The following is a 13,985-nucleotide window of genomic DNA, read 5'->3' as shown; positions in this document are numbered from 1 at the left end:
CTGCCAAAGACCACCACTAAAGCATATCAGTGAGGACTTCATCTACACGGTTTTTGAACCCTTCCAGGGACGGTGATTCCACCACTTCCCTGGGCAGCCTGTTCCAATACGTGATCACCCTCTCTGTGAAGAAATATTTCCTAATATCCAGTCTAAATCTCCTCTGGCACAGCTTGAGGCCATTACCTCTTGTCCTATCACTTGTTACTTGGGAGAAGGGACTGACCCCCGCCTCACTACAACCTCCTTTCAGGTAGTTGTACAAAGTGATAAGGTCCCTCCTGACCCTTCTCTTCTCCAGACTAAAGAACCCCAGTTCCCTCAGCCATTCCTCATAAGACTTGTGCTCCGGACCCTTCACCAGCTTTGTTGCCCTTTTCTGGACCCACTCCAGCACCTCAATGTCTTTCTTGTAGGGAGGGGCAGAACTGAACTGAACACAGTATTCTAGGTGCTGAGCACAGGGGGATGATCGCTTCCTTGGCCCTGCTGGCTACGCTATTGCTGATACAGGCATTTACCTGGATCCTATAATAGGCTGGTACATTAAAAGATGGAATTGTCTGAAAATTCAGCTTACTTTTTAAAATCAGGGGTTCGATTCATTTACAGATACTGTCCCCCCAGGAACCCAAATTTCTCACTTTGTAAAGATCCTGCTGTGGCAGGTCCCTCAGCATCCTTCCCTCCATTCCTCCTCCTTCCTTGCGATGCTTTCCCAGCTTTTCCCACCCTGCCTGCTGCCTCTGGGACAGGCTGCGGCGGGAGATCCCGCAGCAGCAGTAGCCAGGGTGGGGGAAATCTTTCAAAGACCTGCTTGAACTTCTTCTCCCCCCTGCCAGCAGCAGCCTCGCACCTCTGGTCCCCAGCTGTGCTGCTGCTGCCCTCTCCCGGGGCGACGCACGGCCCCTTTAAGGCGGCGCGGGGCTCACTGTCCCTTTAAAAGGAGGCGGGCGGGAGGCGGCGGTGGCGGCGGCCGGGGCCATCGTTCTGCCCGCCGGGTTTTCCCCCCCTTCCTGCCGGCCCTGCCGTTCGTTAGCCGCCTGTTAAAAAGAGGAGGCAAGATGGCCGAGCTGGGCAGCAAAGGGGTCACCGCCGGGAAAATCGCCATCAACGTTCAGAAGAAGCTGACCCGGGCGCAGGAGAAGGTAAAGGGAGAAGGGGGGTACCGCCGGCTCCCCGGGATGCGGGGAGCGATGCGGGTACCGGGGATGACACCTCCCCCCCGAGAGCTGGCAGCTGCTTTTCCTGCGGATTTAGGGCCCCTTTGCATCCTGAGAATGCAGGATACTGCTGTTGGAGCTGTAGGGGGTTGCCATCCGTCTGCAGGAACATGGCATCGAGTGCAGCTGGGAGAAGGGAGGGAGGACGGAGTGCCGCACGCTTGTTTTGAACATGTAGATGCTTATTGTTTCAGCAGGAGGAGACCTTTCCACCGTATGTAGGTTGTGCTTTATGCGGCAGTATCAAGCTGTATTTTGCAATAGCGCTAAAAGACGGCGAGGAAGAGGAGATGGGCGCTCGCGTCCTTGTCTTCTAGCAACATAGCATAATAGCCGCTACTTGCTTTACTGACCTTGAGTTCTAGCTTTTGGAATGGTGGTAAAGCAAAAGCCATACGGTCTTTAAAGACTCTGCTGATGTCTGCTAAGGGAGGGGTGTTTTTTGAATCCCAGGAGCCCTTTTGCTGCTCTCCGCCCACCTCTGTGCCAGCAAAAGGTGCCAGGAATATGCAATGGATACTTTTCATGTTCATCTCTCTGGCATGCTGCGTCTGATGCCAGATGCCAGCTCTGTGTAGGGATTATTGGACATTTTACGTAGGGACATTGATCAGCTGCTTTTATCTCTGGCACGCTCATCTTGGCTTTCAGTGATTTGCTGTGAGATGACATTAACTGAATAAGGACTGGTGCATCTTTGAGGGAGGGAGGGTAAACAGATCTGCCCCACTGCTGCTCTTGTTCCCTGGGAATTATCTTTAGCAGCTAGATTTAATCTAGGAGGTTTGAGATTGGATACAGTGCTGGCATGAGCCTTGTACCCCTTGTGCCATGCACTTATAAAATGCTGCTGGGTCAGAATGGCAACCCAAACTTGCCAGGCCTTGCATATGCTGCTTCCACTAGTTTAAGCTCATTTACTGAAACTAGGAGTGTGATTTGAGCTTGCCTGACTGCTTGGTAAAAACCCCAAGTGAGCAGCAGATCCGGTAAGGAACTGACTGCAGCAACAAGGTCCTGGCTTTGCTCTGAACACTGGAGTGAGCATGGCCACGTCTGTGGTTTTTCCCCTTACTGAGGTTCCAAGAGGGCACAGGATGGGAAATTTGTCTCCTGGTATCTGGTCCACCCTGAACTTGTCATAGGTGATTAATTTGGTATTAGCCACCAGATGGCAACCATATTTTTAGTTAATATTAAGGTCGGTGGTAAAGGCTGAGCTCCTTGGCTTGCTGACGAAGTTATTGTATTTATCAGCGCAAGTTGGAGCCAAATGTGGCCTACCAAGCCCTTCTCTGCCTTATCATCTCACTGCACGCAGGTTCTTGTCATAGGGATAATTTTCCACAAATTCCTCTCAACTAGAGATCCAGTTTACTTCCTTGCTTATTCCCTGGTGGTGACTGGGGAAGTGGGAGCCACAACAATCATAATCAAGAGTTTAGCTGTGTATTGCAGGTGATTTGCATGATCTGAAATTGGCTCTTTGTTTCTTTATGCCGAAAAAGCACACTTCATTTCCATCAAAGGAGAAAAGAAAAAGAAACCCAAAGCACTTGCTTATGAAGTTAACACACATTCTAAGTCCTTCTGCTATTGTTATACTAATGCAAACAAAACGACTTTGGGCTCTCAAAAAAAAAAATAAAATTGGCATTGCTTGCTTCATGGTCTGACTTGCTCCTTCATACGCCTACAGCTTCATCTGTAACAATTCCTCTTTAGTGCAGTGTTAGGTGTTTTATCCTTGTCTCTCACGGACAGGCTTTCACTAAGTCAAACATATGAATGTTAATTTCCAGCTTGTGAGGAAAGATACAGCTGAATGCGAAGTAACAGGGAAGGCGTCAGGGATTATGGCACTATGCTCGTCTTAGTCTTGCGGTATTTAGCCTGTGATACTGTGTTTAGAAGGAAGGTTAAACCATGTGTCTGAAGGTAAGGATCAGGTGTTCAAATAATTTAAAAAAAAAGGTAAGCACAAGTGTACGGAGGTAGATCTGGGTACACAACAGCGCTTAAAAATATATTAGGTTTTCATGACGGGATGCTGACTGGGGTTGAACTTTCCTTTTTGAGGCTTAAAAAAGCTGACAGTGTTCCTTTTTACGTATCTTCTTTCAGGTCGAATCTAGGGTAAATTTCTTCCCTTCAGAGTGATATCTTCCTCCCAACTTGAACCCTAAGGCTTTGACTTCAGCAGTTTCCTTCATAGTGAATTTAAGCCTTGTGTTAAGCAAAGAATGATGTCTTTTTGTTCAATGCAGAATTCACACTGAAACACTGTATACATCCTTTTTTTCCCTACTGAGATGGCTATTATGTAAAGTATGTAAGATATTCCTTCAGAAGTACTGTTTGTTTTGAGTCTTTCAGCAAAACTATTGGCTATTTTTGGAAGACATTTTCTCAGTTCCACAGGAAATATGGGGCAGAAGGGTTGAGTATGCTGTTTGCAATTGGGCTGACATCCTTTAACGTCTCTACTCAAAGGTAGCCTCAAGTAGAATATTTGGCAATAATTTGCCCATTGTCCAGTGAAATGTATCAAGTAAGTTGATGCCTCTGTCCAGAGGAGCCCACCTAGCAGAAAGGACCTATGCAACTGTTTAGAACTCATCTATCATCCTTTGCAATTCACAATTGGGAGATGAGGCTGGAAGTCATGCTTTGTTCGTCCTGTAATTAGCTGAAGGATTTTCAGACTGAGATGTTGAGCTCTGAACCTTAATTCTAAACTTCCCAAAATGGAGTAAACTTGTAATGGCTCCAGTATCTCAGTGTCTTGGAGAGAGCCTAGTGTTTGCAAGGTCTTTTAAACTTTGCCACTAAGGATTTGAGGTTTTTTTTCCTTTATGTCTATAATCCATCATCATGGTTAAAGTTTATGTTTCTTCTATGTGATCAATTTTTATCTTATATTTTTAAATTTTCAAAGATCTCCCCAATTTCCACAGTTCTCATTTTTTTTCTTGAAGAGTGTCCTGTTTCTGGATGTGTCAGTCTGCACAAACATTTCTGCTTTGAACAAGTTAAAACGGCATCTTTGTGACTTGATGCATTCCTGGTGCAAGGGTGACTCCTCTGTGAGGTTCCAGGAGAGGGTTGAGCTTGGGGAGCAAATGGATTGGGGTTTTGTTGCTTGGCTGGCGGTGAGCATCCTCATTACAGGATCAAGATCTTTGCTTTCCACCAGCACGTTAGGCAGAGATTCAGGGTGGAAAGATGGTATTGGTTGTGTAGGCACTGACTAACAATTTAAATAGCATACAGATTAATAGGCACATCTGAGAAGGTGAATTGTAAAGTTGACATTGGAAAGAGAGGTTTTTCCTTGGGAGATTTTTGTTTTTTGGAGGGGGCTTACATATCTTAATACATGGTATGGCGAGTTTTACTTTGAAGTAGGCCAGGTTGGATGGGGCTTTGAGCAACCTGGTCTAGTGGAAGGTGTCCCTGTCTGTGGCAGGGAGTTGGAACTAGATGATCTTTAAGGTCCCTTCCAACCCAAACTGTTCTGTGATTCTGTGATTTTCCCTTTTCTAGACTTTAAGTGTGGGAAGTTCCTATCCTATAGGAGTGGTGGTCTCCTGCTCTTTTTTCCCGTTACGAAGCTGGGCAAAATGAGAAGTCTGTGTTCAGTGACAGGTATAGGCTGTCATATTTTTTTCATGTTTTTTTAATCTGATGTACTAACAAATCAAGGCATCCCCGTTTCCTCCTCTCTGTCTACAACTAGAGGGGAATGCTTTGTTCCAGAGTGCCAGGATCTGGAAGAGTTTAGCTTGGACATCTAAATTCCCTTGCATTAGGGAGTATCATTTAGGTCATAGATTTTGCCACTGACTTCCCGTGTTTCCATGAGATATCACCTCTGCTTTATTTCCTGGCTTACTTGGTTTATCCCACCAATGTTTATCCACATCTATGTTTGCAAAGTTTCCCTGATTAAACCTTCTATCAGAGCAAAGTTCTGCTCTGCTCTGGCCGCACATGCCAAGGAGGCTGGGCTGTAGCCTTGGTCTCAAAGGACGAGCCTGACCGTAGTTATTCGTAGCCAGGATTTCTGATGCTTATTTCCTGCCTGCTACAGTCCAAAAACCCCATAAACCCCAAGCCTTATATGCAAGTAAACCAAAGGCTTTGCTAAAGAATTTGCAGCCCAGCAAGAAGAAATAACCAAGGATACTGGCCCTGAAAAGGAAAGTGGAGGACTGCTTTTGGCAGGCCACTGCAGCCTGATCTCCTAATGCTTTTTCCAATTAATTTGTCTCATGTAACAATCATAGTTGCACAGGCTGACTGCTGTCCAGAAAGGATCTTTTCCTTTCCCAGAACATTTGTTTCTTTCCCCTTGTAATCTCTTGCTGGACTTGAGGAGATTGTGATTTGGGTGGAGTAGGGTTTGCAGAAGGCATGGCTTGCGTTTTGTGTTTGCCCTGATAAGACCTTTTCTTTTTTTTCCCCCCTTGTAAGACAGACTCCAATAGGTGGAGCATGGCAGGTAGGAACACCTAGAATGAAATCTCAGCCCTGTTGAAGCAGGTGGGAGTATATACCAATGAGCAGAACCCAGGAACCTTAAACCAATTTTAAATATAGGTGTCTTCAGGATTCAGCTGTCAGAGGCTGCCTGATCTGTAGAACTTCTGCAGATGGGGAGGTAGGCTTTGCATAAAAATGGTAGGTGGAGAAGGCTCTTTTATTGAGAAGTAAGTATCACATCAACCTACTTGGGAGAAGTTCCTTACTGGTTTTCCTACTGTTTCTGCTAAGCTTCTATGGATTTTGCTTGGCTTTGCATAGGGTAGGATTATTTGGTGGCAATCTGCCTTGTGCCAGTGAAGTACAAATAGCCTGAAGAGTTACAGAAGTTAGTTGTTCTCTTGCTGATCTGTCATGAAACTTTCTTCTTTTTTTTTTTTGTTTGTTTTGGTTTTTACTGGGGGACTCCCTAGGTGACAAGGAAAGGGCTTTTTACTTTATATCTGTTAGCTTGCTTGCTTAGGAATGCAGGGCTTAGGTGACAGGTAGAGTCTCAAAGGTACTTTGTGCCTAAAAGTTGCTGGAAAACAGACACTGTATAGAGGAGAGAGATCTGAATTAATGCCTCTAATGTACAGATGATACCGGTATGAACTCAGACTGTATTACTGGGTAATAGATAATCTGCATGGGGTAGGGGGGAGGTGAAATAGGAAACTGTGTTCCACATGTTTCCTTGCCCATGGAATGGTTTGATTGGCAGGGTGCTTACAGTGCCCTAGTGAAGGTGCCCCTATGTCTGGGTGTTGACAACAGATTTCTTCTTAGGAGCAAGATCTCTTGGATGGATGAATTTTCTGATTGGAAAAGGCCCAGTCCTATTCCTAGTCGCTTTATCTTCACTCTAAGATCTAGTCTTACAGCTAGCCCTTTTCAGTGCAGTTCTTGGGAAGAGAAGGTTCATAAAGTAGGATCTGGAAGATCTCAGTGAAGACTTTCGATGAGGCTCTAGGCAGGATAGAATTAGTGTTACAGAGGTTGTCTGTTGGGGGATGCTATCAGAGTTGTCTGTCTTCTCCCTCCATCATGCATGCTGAATGTTAAGCAAGATTTTGTGTTTCCAGACACAAATGTTTTTTTGCACAATGGTGCAAATGCTTTTGGCACATGACTAGCAAACGATGTGGCTAGCCAAGCTATTGAGGAAAGCTGCATGCAGCCTGAGGTGTTCAGCATCTAGCTGGACTGGCGTCTTTGGCAATAATGCAAGTTTTCCTTTGTTCCTGACTCTTGGGACAGAGAGATAAGACCCTGTTGCTTGGGACCAAATGTGTCATAAAGCTCTGGTTCTAAAAACTACTGGAGTGATAAGAGGCAGCTTAGGTTGGCAGGTATTACAGCAGCTGGTTTTTTGCACTGCTGTGATGGTGACCAGACACCTGAGCTGCCCACTGTGCGAGTTCTGCAGCTTTGCAAGGATCATCTTACAGTCCTGGCTGTCTACCTGTATATGCAGGGATCAGACTGTCTTCCCAGAAGTGCTATACTGGCAACTTGACGTTGGCATGAAGATAGACTCAATTTGCCCTAGCAGAACAGACCTATAGCCCTGTTTTGTTTAGCTGGCCTTGCTCAGCCCTGTAAGTGGGCTTGGCTAATTCAGGGTGTGCAGACCAGATGCTTCTGTTATGGGATAAGACTATGTTAATGTTGACCAGAAGACTCTGCATTCTCCAACCCACAGCAATGAAATGGGAACAAATATTAAAATACAAATAAAGCCTCCTTAAGAGTGCTGCTGGCAGGTGGAATAGTGCATCAAGGTCTATTTTGACATCAGCCTGTATTTTAGTGTTCTCTTGAAGGACGGTTTATTTGCTTTTCTCCAACAACTGCAATACTGAATGCGTGACTGCTGAGCTAAAAGGGGGCATTTCTCACAGGAAGGGGTTGGAAGAAAGTAATTTACATTATCTTGCTAGTTAAAATAAATTTTAAATATGGTATTGGTTGACCAATACTGTCAGGACAGGAGTTGAGATACCTCTGCAGAGTCACCTGAACTGTTAGCAGTGGTGCAGGGAATGAATAAATATTGGCAAGTGTTTTTTCAGCAGGTGCAAGTGACTGATGGACCTCAGACAGTTCAGATTTCCCTTGGAACATCTCCTGGCTCTGCTAGCCTCTGAAGCTTCTTGATCTTCATAAAGCTGGCAAGTACTGCAGGGTAGGTTGCATCCCACATTCCTGGAGAAAAAATAGAAATATAGTTGTTAGCAGAAAATAGGATTAATGCATCTTTTCTTGGTTTAGGTTACATTTTCATTATGCAAACTTGCTTGCATTGTTTTGTGTCTTAGCTGCTACTCAGAAAGCACCACTCTTTAGATTTGTAGTTCTGTGGTTTAAAGGAGCAGCCCCAGGAAATTGATTGGACAGTTGCTTAATGAATTCCCCCCTGCTGCCTTTTCCTACGTTTCTCGTTGGTTATGTTGAGAGCTTGCATTCAGCAAGAGTTTGGATGCTAGTTATATTTTGAGGAAGACTTAGAAGCCAGAGCTTTGCACTATACAGACTTAAAGAGGTCTCTCAGAATCACTATGAAGAAGGTTTATGAGTTGAGGAATGGGTACTGTGTTTGCTCAGACCTCTGCAAGTACACGTGTATAATAGATTTAATTTTTTTTTCCCTATTATTTAGGCTGTGCTGGAATAAACTTTGCTCAGATCTGTGGCTGGCAGGTTGAAGTTTTTGAGTCACCGTTTCTAGAGGAGTGCAGTTAGGAGAGTCATAGAAGCCAGACAGTGTCTCCTTTCTTCTTGTCTCTTTCTTTAGAAGAAAGGAGAAGTCTGGGTGGCAGTTTGTTCTTAATATAGGCTGCCAGGCAGGATGGAGAGTGCAAACTTTACCAAAACAGAGGAAAGCAGTAGTTGAAACAACTAATCCCTCTGTGAAAACCGAGGGCCACATTTAATCTTTTGATGATACACAGATATCAAAGCCTGAAGTACTGCCCTCTTTGCAAGGATTTGACATGCAAATTCAGAAGGCTGGTAACCTGTTCTGAAATGATTTATTTTTTTGTAGTTCTTCATTGATCATGTTTGGTTTGTTTATTTTAAGTAGCTTTAGAACTTTTTGTTAAACTGGCCACACTATTTTCTCGGTTCTCTTCAAAGTTACCTTTTCAGGAGGGAGATTAAGGTTGATATAGCTGAAGTAGAAATATTTTTCACCGTGCAATTGCTAACACTCTGCTTTGAAAGTGCATTAGACAGAACTGCAATGCTTGTTTGCCAGCAGGGACAGAAAGGGAACTTCAGTGGTGCAGGAACTACCGTGTTTGAAAACACAGCTAAAAGTGTTTACACTTTTTTTTTTTTTTTTTTGTTCCCTTTATGCTACTTGCATAAAGGCTTGGTTGCACGTTTTATCAGGCCAGAAATAATAATGAATTGACCAACTCCGAGCTGAGTTTGAAGGCATTTGCAAAGTGAATTAGCAATTCTGTCCCATTGGAGATATTTGGAGTGGTGCCAGTGACAGATGTGAACATATACCAAATAAGGAATAAAGACTGACATTTGAAGAAAATGAAGATCTCTGCATCCTTTTTCTTAACAGAAATGCTGGTCCTGTAGCTCTCTTAGTACCCTTGTAGGTAATGTTTACCCATTCCTATAAGTTATAGCACATCTTTTAGTCCTACCAGCTTTGGGAGTCCGAGTGTGGAAGGACCAACCTTATTTCCATTCCTGCTTCCTCATCCATTGGTGGGGGAGTGGGCAAATAATATATTTAAAAAAATGCAGGGAATTTTGAGTTTTCAAGCAGTCAAGTAGTGTCTTGGGGAAATACTTCCCTCCCTGTGGGTACATGACCCCTCTGGTCTAAATCTTGATTCTGAAACAAGAGACCAAAAAGGGGATTGACTTATTGTGGCACAGGACAGCATGTTTCAAAGGTTAGTTTGAAAATATACTTGGGAAAAATTCTGGTGAGAAGGATGGCAGGCTCTATGAGAGAAACAGTGCTCAGGAAGAGTTTAAATGTGTTCAGATAGAGAAATATGCTTGGCTTCTGCATTGAAACACTCCTTAAGGTATAGGTTCATCAGCTGAGGAGTGAAATGACAGTTCTTCTGTGTATTTGACCGACTTCTACAGTAGGAGAATACTACGGGTTTCTCTCTTTCCTGTCTGTTCAGACTGAACAGCCATTGTGAAATGCCAAGCCTAGCTGTCTGTTAATAAACTTGAGCCATGGACAGAATGTACCCATTCTGATAACGTTTCCCTCGACATGCATACAGACAGTATGGATGGTTATTGGTTAGTATCTGCAGTCTGATTTTATTGTATATTACCAAAAAAGGTCATTCCCTATCCTGAAACAATTCCAATGTCAATATTGGACAGTCTCAGTTAACCAAGATACTTCTGGTTTGTTTCAGTAAGATTCTGTATTCCAGAAGATTTGAAAGGGTTTTCGGATGTTTTAGCAGAGGTTCGGTAAGGGTGGTTTTGTACACAAGGGTGCAGGGCTGTTTTTGAACAGCAAAACTTTTATGAAAATGCATAAGCTGAAGAAGGTGGAAAACCAGATTGGATTCCTTTGGAGTGGAAGAACAGTTACATGTGTGGAGCTGGAAGAGTTTGGAGACTGACTGTGGTGGTGGTGAGGTCAGGGAAAGTCAGAGGGATGACGTGATCAGTTGATTGTAGAGCCCTGTAGTGGTAAGCTACATCCAATTGCTCGTGGTCTGGGACTTTTCTGTGGATGGATATCAGAGTCAGTTGCTAGACTGGAACTTTTTGCCAAGCTGGAGGGTTTTGCTCTCCTTATTCCCTGACCCTTGGTGAACATAAATAATTCTGGAAGGAAGTGTGTGTTATCAGGGCTGGATGCCCTTACCATGCGGTTGTGGGTATAGTAGGTGAAAAGAGCTGTGTTGTCATGCTGGATGAAGTGAATAACTTTGAGCTGGGTGGTTTTCTTCTAAGCTGTCAGTCCCAAGTCTCCAGTTGAGGCCTTGCTTTTTGAGAAGGCTCTTTGGGAAGCACACTGTGGTGCTTTTCCTCTCCAAAGACAATGTGGCCCAGATTCCTAGCAAGTGCTCTGGCAAAGACGACGGTGGGCTCATTCACAGCATGAGAACTTGGCCTGTGAAGCCCAGCTCTCAAATTTGCTGTTACTCATCCTTCAGCTCTTCTGAAGCAGAAGCAGTGGAAAGGAAGAAGAGCTGTTCAAAAGCTGTTTGGGAAGATGGGAAGAACCAACAGGAGCTGATCATCTGTGTTGCTCCATATGTCTTCAGTGAGACAAGTTGCACTGTGTAACCCAATCTGGCGATGGAGGACACCGTTCTCAAATCTTTCCCCCATGTTTGATCCCTTGCAGCTATCAACCTCCGGCTCAGGGATTCCCAACCACTCATCCAAATGTCCCTGTTTTTTCCCTTTCCATTCTGGGTTCCAGATCTGTCCTGCATTTGAGAAACTCCCATCCTTGTTCAGCAAGGTGGTTGTGAACCTCTACAGGAGCTTTCCTAGCCTCTTAAGGGCTCTGCATCCAGCCTGTCCCTTCTGGAGTCTCTCTTTCACATCATTCTGCCTTATAAGAACTCCTCTGCCCCTCTCCCTCCTAGCACACACCTGCTCCTCTATCTCTTTCTCCAGCTCAGGCATGACCCCAAATGCCATTTATGTTTTGTCCTGATTGGGTTGCTTCATTTTGCATTAGGGGTTGCATAAAAATAAACATACTTCTTGCAAATGTATCAGCATTTAAAATGAGTGTTGCAGAGGAGGAGGTGGCAGAGGACTTGAGAAGGGGGATTTGTGCAAACAGCACTATTTGTGCTATCTATTCCTCTTACTAGTGTTACTGTTGGCTATAGATAGGGTTTAATTAATCTATGTTAAATGCCTACCCAAGTAATAGACATTGATGTTGCTGAAGTCCTGTTGCCTGGAATGTCACATTGATGCCAGCTGAATGAAGTGATGCCATTTGGCCTTATTAACTGCAGAGCTACGATGTAGCTTACTATCCAGCTCCACACTTGTGCCCACTTTCTTTGGTCTCTGTTTTGGTATCTGGAAACTTACCTGCTTTCTTGCAGCCTCTTTGACATTTCCTGCTTCTTTGTTTTCAGGGTATTGATAGATATGTATTTTCTCCAGTCTCTGATTTGCTGAAAAGCAGGAACTCTGGGGAGCTCAGTGTTTTTACCTGCCTGCTTTGAGTAAGAGCAAATCAAATAGAAAAAAAAAAAAAAAAATAATGCCCAGAAAGTGATGAATTAGGCATACAAGTGCATATGGCCAGGATGGCTTGGTTGCACAAGCTCACCTAACAAGTATGCATTCCGTGGTCTGTTTCTTGGGCAGTTATGTGGTAGAGTGGTAGACATGTGCAGCTCGTGTGCCTCAGACTCGACAAACCAAGGCTGAATGGTGAAGATGACCCTTATTCAATGCATGTGTCTTCTGGTGAAGCTGTGAGTTTTCAGCACCTCTGGTATCTGGCCACCTGCTTAAGGTGTCAAGGTTGAATCATTGAAAGTCTAAAAAATCTGGCTTAAGCTCTTAAGATTCTTAATCTCCCACACTTCTTGAGGTAGGTGCCTGCTTCTGGCTTTGGGTTTATTCTGGTGAAAGAAGTCACCACTTCCGAATGGCTATCCCACTGCCCTGTTTCCTGCCCTGTGCACCTGCTGCCGGAACAATTTGTGCAAGTCTCCATCCGCTCAGCTGTAGATAAAATCTTGTCTTTGTCACACCAGCAGTTTGAACTGACCCAGCTACTCCTACTGGGGCAGCAATTTCACATCACACTTAAACCACATCTACCACTGAGATGTGTCATTCCAGCTGCTTAAGTTTTCTTCCTTTCTTTGACCTGACGCAAATATGGCTGAGTCAGCAGAGCCATGGGGCAGTGGGGTGATGCCTGAGCTGGGGCATTGGAGTCTCCTTCTCTGGAGACATTCAAAATCCACCTGGACACATTCCTGTGTAACCTGTTCCAGGTGGCCCTGCCATGGCAGGGGGGTTGTACTAGATGATCTCCAAAGGTCCCTTCCAATCCTAAGCATTCTGTGATAGGCCTCTTTCCTAGCTCAGTTTGACTAGACCATAGCTAGCATCTGACTTCTTAATTTTACATTCAATTTCCCTTCTATTCTGACTCTCTGAAACCCCTGACTGAAGGTTATAAAATAGAAAAATAGGAAAAAACTGAAACTGAAGTCTGAATAACATTTGCCAGAGTTTATTTTTATTCTCAGAAGCTTGGGTGGTGAAAAAGCAGGACATTTCTATGTTCTTAAAGATAAATAAGGGACTGAAGAGTAAAGGGTAGGAGAAGGAGATATCTGTGCTTTCTTTTTGACTGCTAAAATTTTTGAAACAAAGGAAAAGATAAATAAATAAAACCCAATATGTTTTCCTAGTAATCTTTCATAAAGCAAGGCATGCTCATGCATTTGTAGAAGGGGGGAAAGAACCACAGTGAGTTTGACCTGGAGAGAAGATGATGTACCAGTCAGATGTTTGTGGGTCAGTGAGTGGATGCAACACAGATATATATTTAAGGAAGAAAAAAGCAAGAAATAATTATTGTTTCAGTTTCTTGTACCCTGTTAGTTATAGCTGAGAACCAGCCCTTCAATTTATGCTAAGATACAAGCTTAGTGCATGGCTTGTACCTATTGTACAAGTCAGTCATGATGTGAAATTACTGAAATAAATGAGAGAGATAAAAGTAATGTAACAAGACTAAATCAGCTAATGTAGCTGGTTTCGAAGGTGCTTGGATGGTCAAGGGATAGACAGACACTGATGCATGCAAGGGTGTGAGCATAGCAAGATGTGACTGCAGAGACCAAGCTATGACATCAGGTCAGCAAGAAGGGAAATTGCTTTTCCATACTGTCACAGCACTACTCCTGCTGTATCATGACTTAATTTAGACTTATATGATGCTAGGAGCTAAACTGTGGGTGAAGAGGGAGGGAGAAACAACCTAAAATGTTGAAAACAGTTAGGGGGCAAAAGTCTTAATATAAAAAAGTCCTGGAATGTCAGGATTTGGGTCAGTACTGTATGCACTCTGGGGGCTCTAGCCAGTTCACCAGCTCAAGACTTGTTCCTCTTCTAAGAGCCTTCTGTGGGAGAGGAAGTGATTGGTTTGAGCCCCTGGCTATATTTGTAAGAGAACCTTTCCGCTTGACTGATTTGCCACGTGCAAAAGTAGTGGGAGATAATGCTTGC

The 13,985-nt window shown here is 44.0% G+C and overlaps 1 protein-coding gene across 4 annotated transcripts in view; it reads left to right on the top strand.

Moving 5' to 3' along the window:
• Positions 1 to 984: 984 nt before the first annotated feature.
• The window catches only part of BIN1 (bridging integrator 1), a 97,926-nt gene continuing 84,925 nt past the window's right edge, over positions 985 to 13,985 (top strand). For all 4 annotated transcript variants that reach the window (XM_030487647.1, XM_030487645.1, XM_030487646.1 and 1 more), the window contains exon 1: positions 985 to 1,148. In XM_030487647.1, coding sequence (XP_030343507.1) covers positions 1,065 to 1,148 — 84 coding nt within the window. In that variant the 5' untranslated portion in view covers positions 985 to 1,064. The remainder of the gene's footprint in view (positions 1,149 to 13,985) is intronic.

Source organism: Strigops habroptila, chromosome 5 (assembly GCF_004027225.2).
Source record: "Strigops habroptila isolate Jane chromosome 5, bStrHab1.2.pri, whole genome shotgun sequence".
NCBI lineage: Eukaryota > Metazoa > Chordata > Aves > Psittaciformes > Psittacidae > Strigops > Strigops habroptila.
Note: the sequence above shows the minus strand (reverse complement) of the source record. Positions and strands in the feature narration are given on the sequence as shown.